The sequence below is a fragment of the Procambarus clarkii genome, chromosome 10, assembly GCF_040958095.1.
Source record: "Procambarus clarkii isolate CNS0578487 chromosome 10, FALCON_Pclarkii_2.0, whole genome shotgun sequence".
NCBI lineage: Eukaryota > Metazoa > Arthropoda > Malacostraca > Decapoda > Cambaridae > Procambarus > Procambarus clarkii.
In genome coordinates, this window is record NC_091159.1 from 34,682,080 (window position 1) to 34,694,584 (window position 12,505).

The following is a 12,505-nucleotide window of genomic DNA, read 5'->3' on the forward strand; positions in this document are numbered from 1 at the left end:
TCCCACGATGATATCTGACCGACACGTTACAACACAAAGGAGATCTTCGTCAGGGGAGGACGGGAGGCAGGGACGAGGCAGGAGGGAAGAGAAGTGGCAGGGGGTGAGGGAGGCTTGAAGGGGAGGAACTGACGGGGGTCAGGAGGAGGGAGGCGGGGATTAAGAGACAGGACGAGTAGGTGGCGAAGCAAGTGTTTGGAGGAAACAGAAGGGGGAGGAATTATCCCCAGTACTTCCAAAGCACAGCAACATTACCTTCAGATTTCTTTATATAATGTATTTCATGTTATTAAGTACTATAGGGTTGAGTTCGCCTTGTAATACAGGGTTTCTTCTGTAGCGTTAAGTGATACAGGCTTGTAGCTGGTTCATTACCTACTGGATGGCAATAAAGTTTATTAAAGTAGCGGGAGGATGGACGAGTCGTCTAATTTGTTGTGAATTAATGTGTGGCGCCCTAATTACAGGATCGCCACCACCATTACAACACCGTACATCCAGGTGGGTTTACCACTGTCTTCCCAGCATGCCTAGGGCGCCTCAGCCCCCAGCAACGTTACAAGGAGCTATTACTGCCACAACCCGCGGCAGGAGCCTCACGGCCCCTCTCTTAAGACAGGGACACCTTCCTCAAGGAAACCAGTCGAAATAGAAGTAAGAGAGCTCTATTGCCCAAACAGGAGGAGGTTGATGTTGAGGTAAGGTTTAAGGCAAGGTATTCTGAGAGAGAACTCTATCAACATCAGAGGCCCGAGACTGTTCAACACGCTTCCACTACACGTAAGGGTCATAACTGGCAGACCCCTCACAGTGTTCAAGAGAGAACTTGACAAACACCTCCAAAGGATACCTGATCAACCAGGCTGCGAGCAGCCTGGTTGATCAGTCCAGCAACCAGGAGGCCTGGTCGACGACCGGGCCGCGGGGACGCTAAGCCCCGGAAGCACCTCAAGGTAACTAAAAGTAGGGTAGTGTTTTCTTTATTGTTCATCCTAAAGGGAGCCCAACAATTGCTTTTAATACGTTTTGAGGTGACAAGGATGCAGGACAAAGTGATTTGAGAATAAAGTAATGAAGAACCTGTCAACGGGAGGCGACACCTGCGGTGACCTCTCACACGGACTATATCACCTGAGGGTGGAGGAACGGTCACGTGACCACAACATCGTTGGATTCACCTTAAACCTTCACTTTAAGACTCAACAGGATCTTATGGGGAAACGGAACAAGGTAATTATCGGATCAAGCGCCAAGCCGGTATGACTATGGCACTTGGAAGGTGTACGAGGTCAAGGAGCTGGGAAAGAACGGAGCGAAGGAAATGACCAACCATCGGAAATCGAACGCAGACCTGCAAAACGCAAGTACCGAAAAGACCAATTGCTTGGGTAATATAAATTTCGATTAAAATTTTAAAATGAATACACACACACACACTAGGACAGTAGTTAACAGATGGAATGCATTAGGCAGTGATGTGGTGGAGGCTGACTCCATACACAGTTTCAAATGTAGATATGATAGAGCCCAGTAGGCTTAGGAATCTGTACACCAGTTGATTGACAGTTGAGAGGCGGGCCCAAAGAGCCAGAGCTCCACCCCCGCAAGCACTACTAGGTGAGTAGAGGATTGACCATCAAATTAAATAAAATTTGATTAATTTTAAAACAATATTCCACGAATTATACAACATTACAAAAGCAAGCACCTGGGAGGATAAAACTGATCTCACGGCAAATAGGACGTGAAAAAACTCTTACAGGAAACTTACAGTGACAGGCAGCCTCGTGGATTATGCAAATTACGTTACGCTGCAGAGAGAATGCAAGACTAATATTGAATCGAGTAAGCGAGAACTGGAAGTGAAAATTACCTGCAACATTAGAGGATGGAACCCAACCCTAAACACTTTTTGAAATCATTTCTTGTTGAGATTTAAAGAATAGAAATGCCTCCCTATTATGCATTAAAGGTACCATTTAATCAATATAAACTCCCCCAACGACAGACCTTATAGTAGAAAAACTCGTGCTTGTCTAGTGGGAGATGTGCGTCTTGGGGCGGCCAGGACCCTAGTTCTATGCCAAGCAACGCTCCCATATTGTTCTTACTGGAGTATACCTGCTGTGTTCTTACTGGAGTATACCTGCTGTGTTCTTACTGGAGTATACCTGCTGTGTTCTTACTGGAGTATACCTGCTGTGTTCTTACTGGAGTATACCTGCTGTGTTCTTACTGGAGTATACCTGCTTGTGTTCTTACTGGAGTATACCTGCTGTGTTCTTACTGGAGTATACCTGCTGTGTTCTTACTGGAGTATACCTGCTGTGTTCTTACTGGAGTATACCTGCTTGTGTTCATACTGGAGTATACCTGCTGTGTTCTTACTGGAGTATACCTGCTGTGTTCTTACTGGAGTATACCTGCTGTGTTCTTACTGGAGTATACCTGCTTGTGTTCTTACTGGAGTATACCTGCTGTGTTCTTACTGGAGTATACCTGCTGTGTTCTTACTGGAGTATACCTGCTGTGTTCTTACTGGAGTATACCTGCTGTGTTCTTACTGGAGTATACCTGCTGTGTTCTTACTGGAGTATACCTGCTGTGTTCTTACTGGAGTATACCTGCTGTGTTCTTACTGGAGTATACCTGCTGTGTTCTTACTGGAGTATACCTGCTGTGTTCTTACTGGAGTATACCTGCTGTGTTCTTACTGGAGTATACCTGCTGTGTTCTTACTGGAGTATACCTGCTGTGTTCTTACTGGAGTATACCTGCTGTGTTCTTACTGGAGTATACCTGCTGTGTTCTTACTGGAGTATACCTGCTGTGTTCTTACTGGAGTATACCTGCTGTGTTCTTACTGGAGTATACCTGCTGTGTTCTTACTGGAGTATACCTGCTGTGTTCTTACTGGAGTATACCTGCTGTGTTCTTACTGGAGTATACCTGCTGTGTTCTTACTGGAGTATACCTGCTGTGTTCTTACTGGAGTATACCTGCTTGTGTTCTTACTGGAGTATACCTGCTGTGTTCTTATTGGAGTATACCTGCTGTGTTCTTACTGGAGTATACCTGCTGTGTTCTTACTGGAGTATACCTGCTTGTGTTCTTACTGGAGTATACCTGCTGTGTTCTTACTGGAGTATACCTGCTTGTGTTCTTACTGGAGTATACCTGCTGTGTTCTTACTGGAGTATACCTGCTGTGTTCTTACTGGAGTATACCGGCTTGCCCCGCCCTTACTGTGACAATCATTCGTTTAGTTGAGGACAGGCAGCCTATGTATATATGTATACTTTAGGCATGTATCGAGGTCCCACCAAGACGAACTACTGAAGCTTCAGAAGAAATACCCCCCACAACAGTGGCCTATTTACTGCTAGGTGAACAGGTGCATTAGGTGAAAGAAAAAGTGTCCAACCATCTCTGCCAACTGGACTACGATACCCTATAAACCCACAAGGCCCGTAGGCCCACAGTTCTAGAACCCACAGTTATAGAAACTACTCAGGTCACCAGGAACAACAAGGCGGTCCCGGCGTTCTAGAACCTACTAGTAGACCTCAACATGTAGCTACTGCTGCTGCTGAAGCCGCTCTATTGCCTACACTCACCCTTCGGGCACAGTTCTCGAGGATGATGTAAACATTGGCGTCGTCCTCGAAGTAGTGGTGAAAGCGGACGACGTGGCGATGCCGCAGGTGGCGGTGGACCTCTATCTCCCGGGCGATCTGTGGACAGGGAATGGTCGAGGTCAACACGGGGTCAAACTGCCACAAGATTAATCACATGGGGGGAAAACACTGAAAATTCCAAATTATAGAACAGGCCTAAGGCGCCTCATAACAAAAATTAGACATTAGGGTTTTCGAATATCAGTGTTATTTACCATTTTTTGTATATTATAATCGAGTGATCATTAATTGAAGAACACACTACACATGCCTCTGAGACTAGATATTACATCTATATACTATTCTATGTAGGGCGAGCCGTACAAGAGTGGGTTAATGAACAAATTCACAAGGGCTGTGATGGGGGTTCGAACCTACGTCCGGGATGATCCCAGACGCGCCTTAGTCGATTGCCTTTGTCGATTTGTTCATTTGATTTATCACGCTATTGTGATTTCTTTGTGTAGTGGGTGACTGAGTACGACCACCAGACTCGTCGTCCACACAACTTGGTCTGGGCGCCACTTTACGTCTGCGAGACTGCACCTGCTGCTCCTCAACTCTATTTGACCAAACGGAAAATTTTTCAACAAAACTGCAGTCGACGAGTCCCGAATGTGGCTGAAGATCTGATGTGTGGTTTGGTAATCATAAGAGGAAGAAACTACGACTTTTTGGTCCGTCTTGAACCGTTATCCAGTCGTATAATGACTTGCTAATGGTCCAGGACGGACCGAAACGTCATTCCATCGTCATTGTAGGTTGCCATCATTCACATACCTTCAGCTACTCTGCAAGTGTATGTAAACACAAATCGAAGAATTTAGAAAACTATCGCTAATGTTCAAGAAATATCCATGTATATTATCCAGGATGACAATCCTAGCCAAGTATCTCAAGTTTGCGTATTGTAAACAGAACAGAACTCATGACCATGTACTGTAACGTTAGCTACAGTACTGTAATTATATAGAACGTTAGAGTCCAGTTCCTGAACTCATCACGTAACCAAAGCTTCAACCCTCCCCTCCCCCCCAGGATGGTTATGGAGAGAATAATCAGGTAATTAACTTTAATAATCAGGTTGTAACTACAACACAACCATCCCCAGCCACACTGTCTTACTTCGTATAACCACAACAAACTTAAATAACTCCTAAAATAGATCAGATCCCTCCACAGCCACACCTCTAAAACCTTTGACCACTCCAATGCAATTAGCAAATAATGCACTTGTTAACCCCCCCCCCCTCAACCCCTCGCAGAGAATAGGGGGGGGGGGACAGTACCTACCCTGAGCCCTCCCGAGTGTCATCAATTGATATTGGGTTTCACTAGAACACAAACAAACCCAACGCCCTGAAGTTGGGTTCGGGACCCGGGCCGTGCTAGTGAACACTGTGTAACCCCGACTCTTAAAGGAACAAACGGAGGAAACTAAATTACCATTGGAACGAGGTGGTAAACGTTAAGGGGCAGGTGGGTGGGCACTCGCCTCTGTGTACTTGCCTAATCGTGCTTCCAGGGGTTGAGCTTCGGCTCTCTCCTGGTTGATGGGGTTCTGGGAGTTCTTCTACTTCCCAAGTCCGGCCTGGGGCCAGGCTTGACTTGCGAGAGTTTGGTCTACCAGGCTGTTGCTTGGAGCGACCGGCAGGCCCATATACCCACCACAGCCCGGTTGGTCCGGCACTCCTTGAAGAAAACTAGTTTCCTCTTGAAGATGTCCACGGTTGTTCCGGCAATATTTCTTATGCTCGCTGGGAGGACGTTGAACAACCGTGGACCTCTGATGTTTATACAGTGTTCAGTGATTGTGCCTATGGCACCTCTGCTCTTCACTGGTTCTATTCCGCATTTTCTTCCATATCGTTCACTCCAGTACGTTGTTATTTTATAGTGCAGATTTGGGACCTGGCCCTCCAGTATTTTCCACGTATATGGTATTTGGTATATCTCTCGTTTCCTTTCTAGCGAGTACATTTGGAGAGCTTTGAGGCGATCCCAATAATTTAGGTGCTTTATCGCGTCTATGTATGCCGTATATGTTCTCTGTATTCACTCTATTTCAGCAATCTCTCCTGCTCTGAAGGGGGAAGCGAGTACTGAGCAGTACTCAAGACGGGACAACACAAGTGACTTGAAGAGTACAACCATCGCGATGGGATCCCTGGATTTGAAAGTTCTCCATCCTATCATTTTTCTGGCTGACGCAATATTTGCTAGGTTATGCTCCCTAAACGTTAAGTCGACAGACATCATTATTCCCAATTCCTTTACATGCTGTTTACCTATTATGGGCAGATTTCATTGTGTTTTGTACCCTGTATTATGTTTCAGGTATTTCTTATCGTATCTGAGTACCTGGAATATATCACTGTTAAACATGTTATTTTCTGTTGCCCAGTCGAACTTTATTATTATCTGCTTGTAGTTTTTCAATATCTTCAACAGAGGTAATTTTCATTCTGATTTTTGTGTCATCTGCAAAGGATGATACGAAACTGTGACTTGTATTTGAATCTATACCTGATATGAGAACAAGGAAAAGCAGCGGTGCAAGGACTGTACCCTGCTGCTTCAGTGGGAGGAATGAATTTGCCTGGCAAACATAACTACACATCTAGAGTACTTAGAAGCTCTACAGGCTTCAAAAAAAGATGAAACTACATTTTCAAAGAAGCACCCTGGAGTTACCTTGTGTATTTCTTAACCTCAAACGCTAATGTTGTCCATCACACTCCACCAGGCGGCGTGTTGAGCCTTGTGACGCTTGGCAAGTGACAGAGGGTATGAGTACTAGTAACGCCCGTAGAACGCCGGGTCGAACGCCGGGTCGAACGCCCGTAGAACGCCGGGTGAACGTCTTAGATTTTAATTTATTATACACCCCTGTACCCATCCTATCAGTAGTAGTGGACCCCATACCCCATCCTATCAGTGGTAGTGGACCCCCATACCCCATCCTCTCAGTGGTAGTGGACCCCCATACCCCATCCTCTCAGTGGTAGTGGACTCCCATACTCCATCCTCTCAGTGGTAGTGGACCCCCTTACCCCATCCTCTCAGTGGTTGAAAAGGTTATAGCTCATGAACTCGGGAACTGATCTCAATATGTTAGGTAGTTTAGCTATAGCATTCATGAGGTAGATAACATGATGCAAACGTTTAGTGGTACTGACGATCTAGACGTTTGCTGCTTTTTTGGCAAAGACGCCGATGTGGCTCTTCCTGCGAAGAAGCATAACGAGAGATGGAATAGTGCAAATTTCTCCATTGTCAGGTTGAAATTAATACTTCCGTGTTAACCTCTCGTGTTCCTTGAAGCAGCTCCGAAAGAACCTTACTGGCCCTGTTATCATAAAGTCTAACTACATCAATCTTTAAGTAAAACCACTAGTAATATATCTAGTAATATACTAGTAATGGAATCAGTCCATAGTAAGTAAAACCACTAGTAATACAAAACTATAGAACACCCCATAGGTGTTCCATCTCACACACACACACACACACACACACACGTGTACGTGTGTGTGTACGCGCGCGTGTGTGTGTGCGTGTGTGTGTGTGTGTGTGTGTGTGTGTGTGTGTGTGTGTGTGTGTGTGTGTGTGTGTGTGTGTGTGTGTGTGGTGTGTGTGTGTGTGTGTGTGTGTGTGTGTGTGTGTGTGTGTGTGTGTGTGTGTGTGTGTGTGTGTGTGTGTGTGTGTGTGTGAAGATTGTGAGAAAAAACCTAGTAACACATCTGGAGAGAAGAGACTTCGTGACAACCCATCAACATGGGTTCAGGGAGGGTAAATCTTGCCTTACAGGATTGATAGAATTCTACGATCAGGTGACAAAGATTAAACAAGAAAGAGAAGGGTGGGCGGACTGCATTTTTTGGACTGTCGGAAAGCCTTTGACACAGTACCCCATAAAAGGTTGATGCATAAGCTGGAGAAACAGGCAGGAGTAACTGGTAGGGCGCTCCAGTGGATAAGGGAGCACCTAAACAATAGGAAACAGAGATACAGTGAGGGGTGAGACCTCAGACTGGCGTGAAGTCACCAGTGGAGTCCCACAGGGCTCTGTACTTGGACCTATCCTGTTTCTGATATACGTAAATGATCTCCCAGAGGGTATAGACTCATTCCTCTCAATGTTTGCTGACGACGCCAAAATTATGAGAAGGATTAAGACAGAGGAGGACAGCTTGAGGCTTCAAGAAGACCTGGACAAGCTGCAGGAATGGTCGAACAAATGGATGTTAGAGTTTAATCCAAGCAAATGTAATGTAATGAAGATAGGGGTAGGAAGCAGGAGACCAGATACAAGGTATCACTTGGGAGATGAAATACTTCAAGAGTCCGAGAGAGAGAAAGACCTGGGGGTTGATATCACGCCAGACCTGTCCCCTGAAGCTCATATCAAAAGGATAACAGCAGCAGCATATGCCAGGTTGGCTAACATAAGAACGGCCTTTAGAAACTTGTGTAAGGAATCTTTCAGAACGTTATATACCACATATGTCAGACCAATCCTGGAGTATGCGGCACCAGCATGGAGTCCATATCTAGTCAAGCATAAGACTAAAATGGAAAAGGTTCAAAGGTTTGCCACCAGACTAGTACCCGAGCTGAGAGGTATGAGCTACGAGGAGAGACTACGGGAATTAAACCTCACTTCGTTGGAAGACAGAAGACTTAAGGGGGACATGATCACCACATTCAAGATCCTCAAGGGAATCGACAGGGTTGATAAAGACAGGCTGTTTAACACAAGGGGCACACGCACTAGGAGACACAGGTGGAAACTGAGTGCCCAAATGAGCCACAGAGATATTAGAAAGAACTTTTTTAGTGTCAGAGTGGTTGACAAATGGAATGCATTAGGAAGTGATGTGGTGGAGGCTGACTCCATACACAGTTTCAAGTGTAGATATGATAGAGCCCAATAGGCTCGGGAACCTGTACACCTGTTGATTGACAGTTGAGAGGCGGGACCAAAGAGCCAGAGCTCAACCCCCGCAAGCACAACTAGTTGAGTACACACACACACAGATCTCTCCTGCTGTGAAAGAGGAAGTGAGTACCGAGCAATACTCAAGACGGGACAGTACCAGTGATTTAAATAAGAAAATTAGACAAAGTCAATTAGGTAATTAATTAGGCAATTAAACATGGTAATCAACTCCCTCTTTAATGAGCAGATGGTTTGGTTAATGCATCAGTTCTATTACGCATTTGGAGGCCAAAATGGTTTGGGACCCACAAGAGAAATTCTGATTCTATCTTTATTTTATAAAAACTATCTTGTTTCAGACAGGCGTACAATAGACATGTCTTGAGTGCAACAAAGGATGACATTCACTTACAACTCGTGTATCAACTCGGGATACGTGTACTCTCTCGAGTGCAAGGTGTGGGGGGCACACAGTTGCTACTCAGACTAGGAGCCGTCTCTCCTTCTCACAACCACACTTCGGGCAGCGCCGGGTGCAACAGGGAGCTCGCTCACTCAAGCAACCAAGCTAACTTAAATCTCTGCACTTTGCTTTCTTGTATAGGAAAGCAGGGAACGTCATTTAAAACGTGGCAATCTCCCTTAGTGAACAAGAGAGCCAATGTGAAGGAAAGATTAACAAAAGAATGACTTCGAGATTAAAAAAAAAAAAAAAAAAGTGATTTTGCCATAAAACTACTCGACCCCACTGTGGGCTCCACCGCCCCGGTCTCGTTAACACCAGTAGCGTAGGTGTCGGTGCAGGCTTCTGTAGCACAGTAGTCTACGTCTTCGGCTCACAGAGGGACCCAAGTTTAATCCCCGGGCAGGACAAACATCGGGTTGGGCACGTTTCACTGAACCCGATGTCTCTGTACACCTAGCAACAAAATAATTACCAGCGAGTTGGGCAACTGCTGTGGGTTGCACTCTGGGGTCGGGTGCAACCCACAGCCTTAGTCCCAGAACCTACACTAGACTAAGTGCAGGCTTCCTGTCCCCGTCAACGGACACATCAACAAGTAATAATCCAACTTTCAGATTAAGTGCACAATGTTGACCTGAGCTTAAAAGTCCACCACCACTCTCCGCTCACCTGTGCCACTGATGATTAATAAAGATTAAGACACCCAAGAGGTGGCACGGGCATGAATAGCCCCTAACTGTGCCACTGGACAGTGACCGACAATCACTACACACGAGTGTAAACAATCAAACTGTTCCTTCAATATGTATTTGAGTGATGATAATTATGACTGACTCGAGCATAACCATCATATGACGGTATCTTGAGCCCTGCAGTAGCCTCCCCCCCCCCCCATCACAAGTCCAGCCAGTCATCCATAATAATGAAGGGATGTGTAGAAGTGCAACTCCCGACACAGAAGAAGTATCACTTGGCCTGTAGGTGTCAACACGGCAGCCACCACCAACTACAGAACTATACACACAGTTCTTCTGTATATTTCTCTTGCCATACACACATCAGCTGTCTATACAGGCGATGAGTCACAATAACGTGGCTAAAGTAAGTTGACCATACCACACACTAGAAGGTGAAGGGACGACGACGTCTCGGTCCGTCCTGGACCATTATCAAGTCGATTGAGAATGGTCCAGGACGGACCGAAACGTCGTCGTCCCTTCACCTTATAGTGTGGTATCTGGCCAACATGAGCTGACTCCTGAACATCGACACAAAAAGCACAATTCACATCAAACTTAAAAAAAAGTAATAAAAGGAACAGTTACACACACTGTACCTGTATGTGTCGACACCCCCCCTCGCCCCCCCCCCCCACCACCCACCTGGCTGGCCGAGGGAACATCTCGTATTCCAGAAGCACAAAACATTTCCTCCAACGTAAGAACAAAAATCTTGGCAAAAAGGGGGTAGATTACGGCACTAAATTCTGGTAACGCGAGATAAGGAGGACCTGGAGCAGGGTGCGGGGCGGGGCGCGAGGGGGGGGGGGGTGAGGGGGACGAAAATGAAGGAAAAAGGTTGGTGTGGGGAAAATAGGAGGGGGGTGATAAATGGTTGTGAGGGAGGAGGAGGAAGTAATGGGAAAGAGGGGGTGAAGACTAAGGGGGTATGCGAGGGGGTGTCATCATAGGGGTGGGGCTGGGGGGGATGGAGGGGGAATGGGGGATGGGGGGGGGAGGACCAACAAGCAGGGGACACCATCGCTTCACTTCACCCTCTCCATAAATATCGCGGCCAAAATCATAGCTCTGAATAATTGGATGAAAGAATAAGCTGGAGGCCTGACAGCTGAGTGGTCAGCGCTTCGGGTTCGTAATCCTGAGGTTCCGGGTTCGATCCCCGGTGAAGGCGTTAACAAAGGGGCAGAGTTTCATTCACCTTGATGCCGCTGTTCACCTAGCAGTAAATAGGTACCTGGGAGTTAGGCAGCTGCTACGGACTGCTTCCTGGAGATGTGTAACAAAAAAGGAGGCCTGATCTCGTAGTCTCGTCTAGGGCCTCGTAGCCTGGTGGATAGCGCGCAGGACTCGCAATTCTGTGGCGCGGGTTCGATTCCCGCACGAGGCAGAAACAAATGGGCAAAGTTTCTTTCACCCTGAATGCCCCTGTTACCTAGCAGTAAATAGGTACCTGGGAGTTAAGTCAGCTGTCACGGGCTGCTTCCTGGGGGTGGAGGCCTGGTCGAGGACCGGGCCGCGGGGACACTAAAGCCCCGAAATCCTCTCAAGATAACCTCAAGATGGTCGAGGACCGGGCCGCGGGGACGCTACGCCCCGAAATCAACAACATAACCTCAAGGAGGCGGTTTACCCCCCCCCCCCACCAACATACAAACACAGGTCACCGCGGCCGAACGGCCAGCTATCGGGATGTGCAGTCCATGGATCCCGAGTTCAATTCCCGGCCCAGGCAGAAGCAAATTGCCAGAATTTCTTCGATCTGATTAATGATTGCTTGCTTGTGCTCGCCCGCCCCCCTCGCTCTGCTTGGTGCCTACTTGATGGGGTTCGGAGATTTCTTCTACTCCTCAAGCCAGGCCCGAGGCCAGGCTTGACTTGTGAGAGTTTGGTCCACCAGGCTGTTGCTCTCGCTCTTTCTTGGGGGGGGGGGGGATAAAGAGGATAGAAAGGCACACACGAAGGGGAAACGTTTGAAAATGAGAAATATAGCGTTTGATAGCAGTCGGGCTGCCCGCCTTGCTGACACGGTGGGGGTGGGTGGGTGGATGTGTGTTTTTTTTTTAATATTTTTGTATTATTATTATTTCCTACCACAGACGTGGCCACACATTTACAATGCTAACCAGCATATATATATTTTCTTCTGTCCTCCATGGACAGGGTTAGAGATGTGTTAAACATATAGTTCAAGGGTTTATTGAACGTGTGTTGACAGCCAAGTTTGCTCTCTTGTCGGCAATCAAACTTTTCTAAAACGGCCCCATCACAGACTACTATTTATTCCCTAGGGAAAGAGGTGGGGGGGGGGGAATACCAACTACCCCTGGAGAAGAGAGGGGGGGGAAGGCCACCAACCACCCCATGAGTCAGAGGGGAACACACGACGCTCCCTCCACCCGACATCACTCACTGCGAGGGGAAACGGGAGGTTCAGGAGGGGAACCAAGAAGTCTCTCCTGGCAAATCTCGCCCACATAAAGCACGATATGATTTGCATATGGAGATGAGTCGGCATCCGTGGCTCTGGAGGAGCACCTCGGTGGTTACAACACCAACTTCCTCTCAACTACCCACTACAAGGTGTGTGTTACACCGCCTCACAACCTTGAGGCAAGTGTAGCACACTCGCCTCAAGGTTATGCCTCAAGGCACTCAAGGTTCCGATGAACCTTGAGGGGTT

General features: G+C 47.0%; 1 protein-coding gene across 1 annotated transcript in view; it reads right to left on the reverse strand.

The window, feature by feature from the left end:
- Positions 1–12,505, reverse strand: part of LOC123745603 (serine/threonine-protein kinase PLK1) — a 347,873-nt gene that overhangs the window by 35,959 nt on the left and 299,409 nt on the right. The window contains exon 3 of the mRNA XM_045726314.2: positions 3,618–3,734. Coding sequence (XP_045582270.1) covers positions 3,618–3,734 — 117 coding nt within the window. The remainder of the gene's footprint in view (positions 1–3,617; positions 3,735–12,505) is intronic.